General features: G+C 42.3%; 1 protein-coding gene across 7 annotated transcripts in view; it reads right to left on the reverse strand.

Moving 5' to 3' along the window:
• The window catches only part of lhx9 (LIM homeobox 9), a 37,944-nt gene that overhangs the window by 8,708 nt on the left and 16,469 nt on the right, over positions 1–12,767 (reverse strand). For 2 of the 7 annotated variants that reach the window (XM_061826009.1, XM_061826008.1), the window contains exons 1-3: positions 4,631–7,203; positions 1,636–1,915; positions 502–704 (exon numbers count right to left, since the gene is read on the reverse strand). In XM_061826009.1, the coding sequence (XP_061681993.1) occupies positions 502–704; positions 1,636–1,818 (386 nt within the window). In that variant the 5' untranslated portion in view covers positions 1,819–1,915; positions 4,631–7,203. The other 5 variants (XM_061826007.1, XM_061826003.1, XM_061826006.1 and 2 more) reach the window with 5 other exon arrangements.

Raw genomic sequence — 12,767 nt, forward strand, 5'->3', positions numbered from 1 at the left:
CTATGGTTGGGTTTAGCAGGATTTATTATTTATTAATTTATTGCTAACCCAACCCAATTCGACTTTATGTTAAAAAAAAAAAATTGTAGTCTTCAATGTAATTGTGTCTCATGAAAAATATTTTGTATCGTTTTTTATGTGTTGAATGTGGGTTACCCCCCAGTCATTGATAACGCCCTGACATTCGGCACAAATAAAACAGATAGCGATTTAAAGGACAAGCTACATATTTGCCCTTAAGTGCCTTATATTTTATTTCTTTTTATCATGGATAATGTCTCACAAGCACACTAATTTGCCTATAAGTACCACTAAAATATAGAGTATATACATATTTTTGGTGTGTCTGTGTGCCCGCGTGTATTTGGGATTTACACACACACGCGAGGTTTCAAAGCATTCACAGTCCAAACATTCCACATGAAAAGTGAGCATTTTATCCATTTTGTTGGAAACCCATCGCGGTGAACGCATCGAATTTGCCCCCAATCCGCCTCTTACCTGTAGTAATCCTCTTTGCAGTAGATGCTGCCGTCCTTGGCGAAACACGTCAGCTCCGACTCCAGCGCAAGTTTACATTCACAGCATTTGAGACAACGCAGGTGCCACTGTTTGTCCACGGCCAGGAGGTAGTATCTGTCCGAGATCTTGCCCCCGCAGCCGGCGCACAGGGCCGGCTTCTCCGGGCTCATGGAGGGCATGGTCTGGATACACGAACAAGGGGAAGCCCTTCAACACACCCTCAAAAAAAAAAAAAAAAAAAAAAAAAAAAAAAACGAACCAAAAACGTTGTGCCGTCTTGGCAATAAATTGATCATGGAGTCGCGTCAGTAATATTTTATTATTCCCATAGATCTCTCGTGAAAGTTTTTAGAAGCCAAGTAGTGTGGCAACACTACCCCCGTGCCATAAACTACAGAATACAAAATAGCCAGCACATTTGAGTCCACAGAAAATATTTTCAAGATGCATTAATATTTTTTCATTTATATTTGCTCACAGTATATTTATGTGCATCTTTTAACTATCCAATATAGGCTACAATATAAGACCAAGGTTTTATTTTATCATTAGATGGTCATTAACTTTTTGTCACACATTTGGTGGCGTTCCATCAGTTTTTTAAGGCAAAATGTGTGCCTAAAAGACCCATTAAATGTGAGGAAAAACGTATCTGATTATTATTTTGTCCAGAGTTAGATTTTCCTGATGTTTTATTGTGATATGTTGGGGGGGAAATAGTACAGGCTACTATATAAGCTCAATGCGTTTTGTTTATTTATTTATTTGTTTGCTGTTGTTGGGGAGCATGTGTTGTCATGTCTACAGTGACAACAATGTGCACTATACACCAATCAGATGAACTAGAACCCTTATATTTGATTTTTTTTTTTTGAAAACATTGATAGTTGTCTTCCGTTATGGTGACAATTCATGTTAGTTCTGCATGCAGGGTTGCAAAAGCGTTATGTTGTAAAACAGTAATTATTTGTCAGGATTCCAATTTTAAATTGCTCTGTTGCTAGTTTAAGGGAAAAATATTCTGAACTGCAATCCAACGCAATTCAACGAGATCGGTATATTTCCTTGCTGGGTGTGGAAGAGCTCTGAATTTATTGAAAGGCCTGGCCTCACCGTCTCTCTGCCGTTGATCTGCATGCTCTTGGCCAAGCGAGACTCCGACTTGGACCGTCTCTCCATCTCCTCCATGATCCCTTGGATGTGGTCCCCGGAGATCCCGTGGAAAAGCATGGCTCCCGGTCCTGCAGGGCGCAACGTGCGAGCGGCTGCTTCTGCCTTGCAGCCAACCACTTCCATATACCGTGGAGCCGGACTGGTGTGCTGCTGGCTCGGCTCAGCGCATCCAAAATGCGGGGAGTCAGATCAACTCCCGGGTCGCTGCGCGCAAAGGCAACTGGAAGCAGAAGAAGGAAAAAAAAAACTGGAGCAAAAACTACTACAACAACAGCAGCAGAAGCGGCAGCAGCATGGGTGGGACGAGTTGTTGGTAGTGAATCAGCTTGTTCCCTCTTTCCAAAATGTCTCTCATCCAGAAAAAAAAATATAATATATATATATATATATATGTATATATATATATATATATATATAGTAGAGTATATAAAGTCCAAGGAGGTGAACGGAAGGAGAGTGGGAGGTGGCTACAGTGTGGCCAAAAATAATGACACAACCTTCGGCTTGTTTCTTTTTCTTTTTTCCCCTCCCTTACTTCCAAAGTTACCAGTCAGGGCTCCTTGGTGTTTGGAGGTCAGATTGAAACTGCCTGCGTTTGAGCACCGTGTCCTATTTGTGAAGAGAGCAAAGCCTGCCCAGTCTGAATCATTTGGTAGGAGGAGTTCCCCATCTCTCTGTCTCTCGCTCTCTCTCTCTCGCTCTCTCCCTCTCTGTTTACCTCTCCCTCTCCTCCTCGCCATTCATTCCTATTGCCCAACAAAGAAGTGTCTTTCTTGCCTTAAATCCTCTCGAGTCTTGCCTGTACACAGCTTCACTTTACACTATTAACTTGCTTACATCACTTTTAGTCACCGTGTAGCTGTTTTGATTCCACATAGACGTTTGTTTAAGCACGTTTTTTATTCATGTTCTGAAAATAATACAATGAGAATCCCACTCAATTTATATATAGAAAACAAATAGGTTCAATAAAACTTCCATTTAGATGAATTATCACAATTTCCAGAATAATAAAATAATTCGTCTGGGGGTCCAATCAAGTGTTTGATTGTTTCAGTGTGCACCTGAAGTGGGTGGGGCCTGATTTAATTAATCACAAAGAAGGCGCTGCTATCTGTCGTAGCAATTATATTGCCACTCTAAATAAACACACGTTAAATACCTTTCGTTTTTACATTAGAATTTTCTCATAACGTATGTTTTTAACTCACCACCTCAATTATCTGCTGCAATTGCATGACATTATTTTCTGTCTTTCTCGGGAATTGGGCCGTGCAGCACCTTTGTTTACTTTCAGTGAGACTTAATTAAAGACAAGAGAACGAGTGGAGTAACATTTTCCACGTAGCTAACAGGCCAGGCGACTGTTGTGTGTGTGGGAAAAATGAAAAATAATATCGTGGTGAGGATGGGAGGGAGGGAAGCCCCGCTAGTTATCACCTCTTTTCAGACATTTCGTTTATTCTTGACTTAATATCAACTACGTCACGCAGGCGTCACTGAGATTACACTATTTAGTCTAATATGTGTCAACTTTAAGGCCTGGGGGAAAAAGAGGTTACACAAATTATTGGACAAAAATAAAGGGGTGCAGGCTAGATTTTTTTAATTTATTATGAATAAGCTTGCCTACATGCATCTAGTCCAAATATGGCCTCATATAATGCCAATATGGTCTAATAGAGAAACGACATAAAACGTAAAATATAAATTCTACAATGACAATGCATTACTCGACTTTTTTCAACATCTAGATATATTATATATATATATATATATATATAATTATCATTTGTTCATTTGCATTATTCTGCAAATATACACACACGCCCATCCCCCACCCACCATCAAGTTGTGCAGCCATTAATTGGAGGCCCCATGAAGGCTTGAACCCTCCCGGACGGCTTTTGGACTTGAATTAATTCAAGCTTCATTTGCACGCTGTCAGTGTCCCGCCAGCAAAAAAATAATAATAATAATAATAATTAATGAAATTTTCAAAAGATGGAAAATAATATGTATATATAAAAGAAACCACAGTTATTTTTAACTGGACAAAGGGACCTGAGAGTATGAAAATAACTGTATGTACGATAAAAGCATGAGCATAACCCCCCTTTTTTATTCCCGGCAATAAAAAGAAATAAGTTGAAGTCATGCGCATCCACGATGATTTTATGGAGACATTTTTGACGACTTGACATGTCGATAAAAGGAGAGTCGCGTTGACCCGTAGCCTCCAGCGGTAACATTTGATTTGACTGAGGAGGTTTTAGCGATGTGTCAGTGAGCACGCAGCGAGAAGCACACAAGCACAATTGGACTTGCGCCGTTTGTGGATTTGCATAAATAATCGCGATGTTCTCCGTTCATAAACACGCTCCTTTCACTTTTTCCACCTTTTCCGTTTGAGTGACTTTAAGCCTGAAGTGTCACACAGGATTTCCTAAAAACACGTCTTGTGAATTTTTGCATCGCAGACGGTTTTAAAAAATAACGAATTCCTTGAGAATTAATTGTAATGGAGATATTGAGTTAATTGAAGGTATTTCCACTGTTTCTAAATGATAAAACACAAGAAAACCTGTGAATCTAAATGTCAAAAACGCGCATTTGGTTGAAATTACTTTATTATCATTTCAGCATTTCACGTACTCCAAATAATTTGATCAATTTTGTATCCATAACTAAGATATTTTTCCCCAAATGCATGCTATACATACTCCTTTTATTACCTGAGGTGACTTAAAACAATTCGTCAATCATAACAATGTATTGAAATATTTTTAAAAAACGAATACAGCACAAGAGGAGTGCTTTTAAGGAGCATTTGTCGGCTCGTTATCATTAACCCCTGCCTTACAAGCCTCATCTTTTTTTTTCGTGGCTGCGAATATTGATTCCAAGAAGACGTAGCCCGGAGTCAGGCTCTTACCTGAGGATGTGCTGGTTCGATGGCAGAGGAGACGCTCCGGACCGTGCGCTGCAGCGGAGGAAAGGAAAGAGGAGAGGAGAGAGAGAGGCTGACTGCCTGCCTGGCTGCCGGTAGATGGGGGTTGTTCCACGTTTGTGAGCCGCGGCTCGACTTCCACCCTCAATTAAAACACAAGTCATTTAAATAATACTCCGGCACGCACAAGACACAACACGGCGCACACGCGATTGCACAGAAAACTGCAAGCCAATGGCCTTCCCTGCACGCGCGGAGCTTCTGATGGCTGGTGTCGCCACGAATTAAACAGGGCCAAATAACACAACCGTGGATCTGTTACCGCCTTATGGCAAGCATTAACCATTCATACGAAGATTTAGAAAGCATTTTAGGATACGGAATTCATCTGGGGTTTATTATCAATCATAACAAACTGGGATCTTTTATGCTGTAAATGACGCCTCAATGTTTGAAGCAGCACAACTTGCACATCCGTGAGACACACACGCGCACACACAAAAAGACGCTTGAGCATATTGTTTGCGTGTAGATGTTATACTATAATGTATGCCACGTATTTATAATCAATATGGAGCCAATTAGCCTGGTTTATTGATTGCATAACGCCAACAAATGCTGGCAAACTCGTGAAAATACCCAAAGATTGGTTAGTCTACTTTTTCTTTCAATTGGTCATAAACTCCAAATTAAACAATGAATTTATCATTACTGAGCTCAATACTAAATTAATAGAATATAACCCCAGAAGCATAAAAAATAGAAACGACTTTCTTTCGTCCAGAATAATGCACCTCATATGGTCAGTGGTACGTTGGCTGTATAAACACTTTTGCCTTCATACTGCAGTATGTCATGGGGAAAAAAAGGTCAAACACAACTGTTTAATAAATTAATTAAATATTGTTTGAAAGTGGTATCATTGCACCTGGCATCAAATGAGACAATATTTCATCATTGAAATAATGAAAAGCCCTGTTCCGTTTGCCCGTGTATATTCATGTCCGCAAACAGCTGGGTTACGTTAAAAGTGATGCCATAAAAGGATGCTCACAATGGTCATAAAATAGCACAGACCTTTAAGCGTACAGAGAATGCACCGGAATTGAAACGTTAACATGACACAGGGAGCCATCCTGGAGTCACGATCACACTTGCAGGAGGTGTGGGTGGAGTGATTTCAATAGACAAGGAGTGAATAGAATATTGTCTGCGTGAACACTTGGGCTGTGAGCAAAGGGTGACAATTAATTACACCTCTTCTGCTTGCATAAATGAACATGTGCCACGCTGCTATACAGTCACTTTGCTCCTTCTGCCTGGTATGTAGCTCATCAATAATGCAGCGGCACTGAGATCCATTTCGGTGTGTACTGCAATGTTCACGGAGCACGCTGCGGTTCCTGAGCATGATCGCCTCACACAGTGGGTATCTGTGCAGCAGGCTCGGTTCAGCTGGGCTCCTTTCAGACACAGCACCGACCGCGATGCCTGCCCGCTCTCTGCTGTAGGGCATAGTGGTTATCATAGCACACATGTATCCAGGGTTCATCAGGCGTTATCATTTCTGGGTCACCTCAAGTGACACTCAGTCTAGCTCGTGGTGCCTCCCAAAAGAATTGCAGAGGAGGCAGGAAGCTTCTCCCAGAATCTGCCGTGGAAGCGAGGAACCATGGGTGAAAGGCTGACAGAATGAGGGAGAGGAGAGTGAAGGGAGGTGGGTGGCGGTGGTGGGTTTTCAGGAGGAGGATCAGAGGGAGGAGTGAAGTGCTGTAAAGCTGAATCCCAGTCACATGTGCCTTGGTGGGAGTGTGAGGAAGAGGGTGAGACATCCTGGAAATATTTACAAACAAAGCAGACTTGACTCCTTATTGAGGAATATACTTCAAGCTCACAAACAGTGATTATTGGTCTAAACAATTTAATTAACTCATTGATTTTGGATACAGACCTCATAAAGGTGCTATTGTCCCAGATTTATTTTCAACTACACTGCAATTTTGAGATTTTCACCCATTTCTTGCTGAATAACACATGGACCTTCAGGACAAGCAAAAGTACCGAGTACAAATCAGTTCCCTGCCTATTTAGGACCCCTTTGAGAAAGTGAAATTTTTCCATCACAAGCACTAAGTGTTGCACGCAATAACTAAATATTCTTAACAGGAAATAGCGTTATGTATGCATAGACGTCTTCATGGGGAATTGCTATCCCTAGTTATCACCAATAACTTTACATACAAATATTTTTCTCATGTGCGTGGAGCCATTGGGTGCTGATGGACATTAGTTTAAATGGACTTTTCAGGCATCTTACATCCTGCTGGATTTCATTCCAACCCTTCTTTCCATTCCTCACTTTCCTCTTGTTCTTCCACTTTCTCTTTTCTGTCTTCGCACTCCCCCTGCAGCCCCCCCGCCCAACTCTCCTTCGATCTCCTCCCTGCTCTGCTCTGCTGGAGCTCAAATCACAACCCCAGTCCCTGGCAGATGGAGGATAGGCGAGAGAAGCTCTTAACTAGCTAGTCTGAGCCTCTGGTCTCTGCACACCAACTGCTGCCTACCCCCCGGACGCCCCCCCTCCGCCGAACAGCTCCAACAGCCCGACGCCACCTCCACACAGTCCCTCTATGTCCTCTGGGGATAGGGTATCCTCCCGGGGGCTGGTGCACGTATTAGTCCATATCCAGCCACACTAGAAAAGACAAGGTAACATGATAGATGGATGTTCTTTATTACGAAATAACAAAGCAAAGCTTTTCAGGGTAGACATGGGTTTAGGTGATGTTTGGATGTGGTGTTATGTTGTCAAACTCGATACGTCCCTCTGATTTTAGTAGCCACTGTAGAAGAACGAGGCAAAGGTTCCTTTAGTGCATGCTAGCACAATGATAGGAGCAATGCTGATGACATATCAGCCTTTATCTGTCCCCCCAAAGCAGATATTCAATTCACAGACTTGTTACATACGCATAGAGACTGGGATACTCACCAACATTTTCCAGGTATAGTTCTACATGAATCTGATGGATGGTTTAATTCTTTGCTCAAGGACAATTCGGAAGTGCTTGGGATCCTAAGTAGCATCTCTTTGGCAACTAATGACACTTTCTCCACCGCATGGTCTGCAAATAAACTTCTATATTGGGGGTTGTGGGGGTGTCATTGATGGGTGCCAAACCTACGACCTCCTGGTCCCCGAGTTTTTGCAGACTGAGGTTCTGTCTGCCCAAGCATGTGGCTCGGCTGGACTAGACCTGCCAAAAACAGTACCTCGTTGAGGTGCCAGTGAGTGGCCAGGACTCTTTTATCTGGGCTCATCTGGCGGCCATGGCTTGGCCTGGCATCAGCGTGTGCACCAGTTGCGGTCCAGGAGAAACCGCCCCTCTGTGCTATTTGCAGCCCTGTCTGTCCGAAGGAATCTGGCACCCTGACTGTCACACACCGGCCATGTGTGTGTTTTTAATCACTAATTCTACCACAGGGATCCGGTTGTCCAGATGACCACCGTGTAGACTGCTACCCTGAGGCGAGCTGACATTTGTCTGTGTAGACCAGACGTTGAGGGAAGGGCTGCTCAAATGCTGCTTGAAAATCAACACACTTGCACATGTGCACACAGTTCCAACAAATAAGGCAGGGCCGTGCCAATTGCTAGGGACTGATGTTCCTTTTAGCAATCATAAGACTGACACTCAATTTTTTTTTACCCCCCTGCCAAGCGTGTGTCAGTATGTAGCCAGTCTTGCCAACAGTGATGGAGACGCTGCAAGTGACTGTGGTCGAAGCCGTTGGCCGCGGGGCTGCCGTGCCTGTTTGAGATGGAGAGAGGGCTGCGGGGACAGCTGAGGCAAGAGGGAGCTGCTTGGCCTGTCAACTGGTAGTGACTGGAGCACGTCTGGTCTCAGTTACGAACTGGACAGCTCTCTTTTTCTCTGCGGCTAGTGCCATCGTCCTGAAGAAAGGCACACGGTTTGTTGCTGCCACGCTGCTCTGGTGCAGCATATGCTTCAGCTGAAGGTCAGAGATGTTCAGTCCAAAATGCCTGAAAGAAACACTTTGTGTATGGCTGGCTCCTGTAATTTTTGGACCAAAGGAATACGATAAAATGCTATACAAGTGTTAGTCTAAAATGTATTGGACTGTCCAGTACGTCTGGTTTGGTATTTTTTGGCAAGCATGTTAAATAATTATTTGAAGGCATTATTACAAATTAGTATGAAAGAACACAGATGTAGATTAAAAAAAAATATGATACACCTTCACAGAAGACAACTTTGTGAATTCGGAAATTTGTAGTTAAAGGCGACATAGCCAAACAAACGTTTTCTAATATTTGGGAGGTAACATTGTATCCATTTTGTGTCAGTAAACACGAAATATGAATTAAAATCATTGACACGTTCCTGAATTCCAGATGCTTTTCTGGTGAGTGCCCTTAAATCAGGTCATTCAAATTTCTCAAACTTATCTACAGTACGTACATAGCAAACATCAGCGCCTTTCCTTTTCCCTCTCAAGCCAGCGCTTTACACATAACAAACGTGTGCTCTCACAAGTGGGTCTTCTACATGGAGGCAGCTAATCAGAGGGAAGGGGGAGGCTGATACAAAATTGGGTCAAACAGTAGTAGCAGTCAGAGGGGCCTTAACTGGACACTCATGATAAAACCAAGTTGTTTTTAAATATGAAACGGACACCTTTATGCTAAGTCCATGATGGACAGTCACTCTCCAGAGGCCTAAATAACTAAATACTGTATCTATTATAAAGATAATTAAAGAAAAAGATTGTCTTGATAAAAGAGAAAATCAGTTCCTTTAATAAAACAGTGGTGGAAAAAACATACAAATTTGTTTGTTATACAGCAGTATCCTTTTAGATTCATGTACAAAGGTATTTCATGGACAAACAGGACAGTGCCGTTAACATTTTGGTGCATCTGGAAAATCCTAAAGCGTTGACGGTGAAAATGGAATTTAAATTTCTGTGCAAATTTTCCAACTTAAATGCAGATCTTCACTTAAATGCAATGGGTTCCTTCTTTGTGTATGCAGAAAACCTCCCAATAATTGAATGAAACACCTAAAAAAACATTTTGCCTTCACTCTGACAGCCGATGTCCTTGTCAGAGGTACAGTAATCATTTCCCCTCCATGCAGTGTTTTTCTGTTGTCGATGTGATCAACAAATGGAAGTTTATGGAAAGATCCTCAATATGAATGGGATGAATTCCATCAGGCTGGGAGGTTTTACTGTGTTGCCTGTATGACTAAAACAGAATGATGAACAAGAACCTTCCAAAGCGTGCCATCAATGGGTTGAAAAGATATGGAGGGATGAGGCAGACTAGAAATTTGGCCTATTTCACGGTCTGGACTGCAGGACTGCCAAAGCCCTGAGTGGCAAGGCATCCACTTAAAAGCGACAGCTAAGTCCCCAGGCAAGAGGCACAGAAGAGCGGCAGGCAAGCGGGCCCAGGTAACCTACTTGATGGGTGTGACACCTTCACCATCCCGCTGTAGAATGTTGCCGCCGCACGCTTCACTGCCTCAGTTTACAATAACACAATATAAATTCACCTTTCATCCTGCCTGATGACGCGTCCTCAAGAGCCTGTCCTCCCCAGCACTGTTGGGATCATAAGTCTCCTTGTAGCTGCTCAGAGGGTTGTGTTGCCATCACCAAGCGCTTGCCTTTAGGACCCACCTGCCGAGGAGGATAGGGGCCATGCCAGTTGTAGAATTCGGCGACAGACACATCCTCTCACATGCCTCTGTTTGCCCAATCAGGGAGAGTCAGGCAAGCGTGTGTGACATGCTCAGAGCCTGAAGCCACTGGGCTGTCTTCCCACATGCACTAACAAATCAAACCTCACATCTTTCCTACACATATCTGCAAGTGGTGCATAACCAGCTCTTGGCCTTACCTCGCACTGCTATAACTGTGGGTTGCTAAGTGCAGTGTTTAGTGCACCCTTTCTTTTATATTAGCCCATTAGGAGCCACAGGGTGTTCTGCTCTTATAAGCCTATATGCATGCTCTTGAACACAAGTTGATCTATTGCAGTAGTGCGAAAGGAGGGCCCCAGAGTTCATTAGGCTGCAGCTCAGGAGAGCAGCCGCAGGGAACTCCGCTTTAGCCAAGTGTTGCCAGGAGGCTGCGGGTCTGGTGGGGCCGGTGTTGATGTCCGCGGCGTGTTTGTTAACAGCCTGATTCCATCAAGTGGTGTAAAAGCAGCGCAGCCAAGTGAGAGGGCTGACCCTTGGCACTTGCCTATTTTTAACAACACAGTATTTCAGTCAAAGGTACCGAGTTTAGTCGAGCCGATATGGACTGCAAATGATGCTAATAGTCATACACCCGTACATTGGGGAGAAAATAAATAATAAGAGATGCAACGCAAAAAGAGCACAAGATGTTATCTGACATCCGACTGTTATCTTCTCTTATATGCCCTTTATCTTGAGGGCAAACATCTAAAATGCACTTTCAGTTTTCATCCCTGAACTCCCACAACCCTTGCTAATACATCAGAGAAGCGAAATACCACCAGAAATTAAGTTATCATAAAAAGGAATGAGAAATGAAACTTACTGCAATCCAATTGACATTCACAGAAAGCATCACAACAAAAATACCATGAAATTGTATTTTTCACAAGATTCTATAGAAAATTTATTTCCTCTTCCCATGATTAAAATCTGAATAATGAAAAATAGTTGTAATGTACAAGAGGCATTTCACAGTCACTATTCAAATTGCATCATTCGGTATGCTGCTAAAAATGGTTCAAAGCAAGGTCCCAGATTCTTAACATTATCTTGCATAGCCTACCTGTTACCTTGGCACATTGGACCTACACATAAAACTTAGAATTAAATGTTTTCTTCATTGCAGGGTCCTTCACGTTGACTTGGCCATATGGACACTGTAGGAGAGAATGATATAAAGAATCTGTGTCATACAGCTGCATGTGGAGAGAGGCAATTCAGAAAGCGGAAAAGTGTTGAACCTGTGCAAACAACAATCCTTGAGAAGAGATGCACACCCCAAAAAAAAAAAAAAGGAAAGAAAAAAAAGGAACCAGAAGCTCTGAAAAGACTGGATGTGATTAAACGGGGCAAGAGAAGAATCGATGGGTGCATGTGGAGAGAGGCAATTCAGAAAGCGGAAAAGTGTTGAACCTGTGCAAACAACAATCCTTGAGAAGAGATGCACACCCCAAAAAAAAAAAAAAAAAAAGGAAAGAAAAAAAAAAGGAACCAGAAGCTCTGAAAAGACTGGATGTGATTAAACGGGGCAAGAGAGGAATCGATGGGGGCTGAACAGACCTGAACAAGACTGAGTTGGATATAGGAAAGCAATGCACACTATAGTTTGTTCTGTTCAATATAAGTTTAGGATTTAATGACATAGTTTGTAAGAACCTTAAATAACACTATGGAAGTTCAAGCTACAGTAAATAGCTTCTGGTTTTTAAAGCAAAGCAAATTTATTTATATAGCGCATTTCATACACAAGGTAACTCAATGTGTTTCACATGATGAAAAGGATTTGAATACAAAGATAAAGCATATAAAACAGGAAAAGAAGAAAAACAAAAGTACAATTAAAAACAGCATACAGTGTCAGAATTATCATTAAAATAGGAAGTACTCTAAAAAGCATGAGAAAAAAAAAAGAAGTGTTCAACCTGAACAAAAAAAAACATTCACACTTGGGGCTTACGTCACCTCTGTTGGCAACTTATTCTATTCGTGTGCAGCATAAAGGCTAAATGATGCTTCACTATGTTTGTCTTGGACCTTGCGCTCTACTATTTGACCTGAGTCAGTCGATCTCAGAGCTCTACTGGGTTTGTATTCCGGAAATATTTCTTTCATGTATGGTATTCAGGACCTAAACCATTTAGTGATTTATATACCAGAAGCAGGAATTTAAAATCTATTCTAAAGCTGACTGGAAGCCAATGTAAAATCCATCCATACAATTTCTTCACCGGTTATCCTCACGAGGGTCGCGGGAGTGCTGGAGGCAATCCCAGCTTTCAATGGGACCCTGAAATGGTTGCCAGTCAATTGCAGGGCACATGGAGAAAGACAACAGTTTCACTCACAAT

The sequence above is a fragment of the Syngnathoides biaculeatus genome, chromosome 7, assembly GCF_019802595.1.
Source record: "Syngnathoides biaculeatus isolate LvHL_M chromosome 7, ASM1980259v1, whole genome shotgun sequence".
In the NCBI taxonomy this organism is placed as follows: Eukaryota; Metazoa; Chordata; class Actinopteri; order Syngnathiformes; family Syngnathidae; genus Syngnathoides; species Syngnathoides biaculeatus.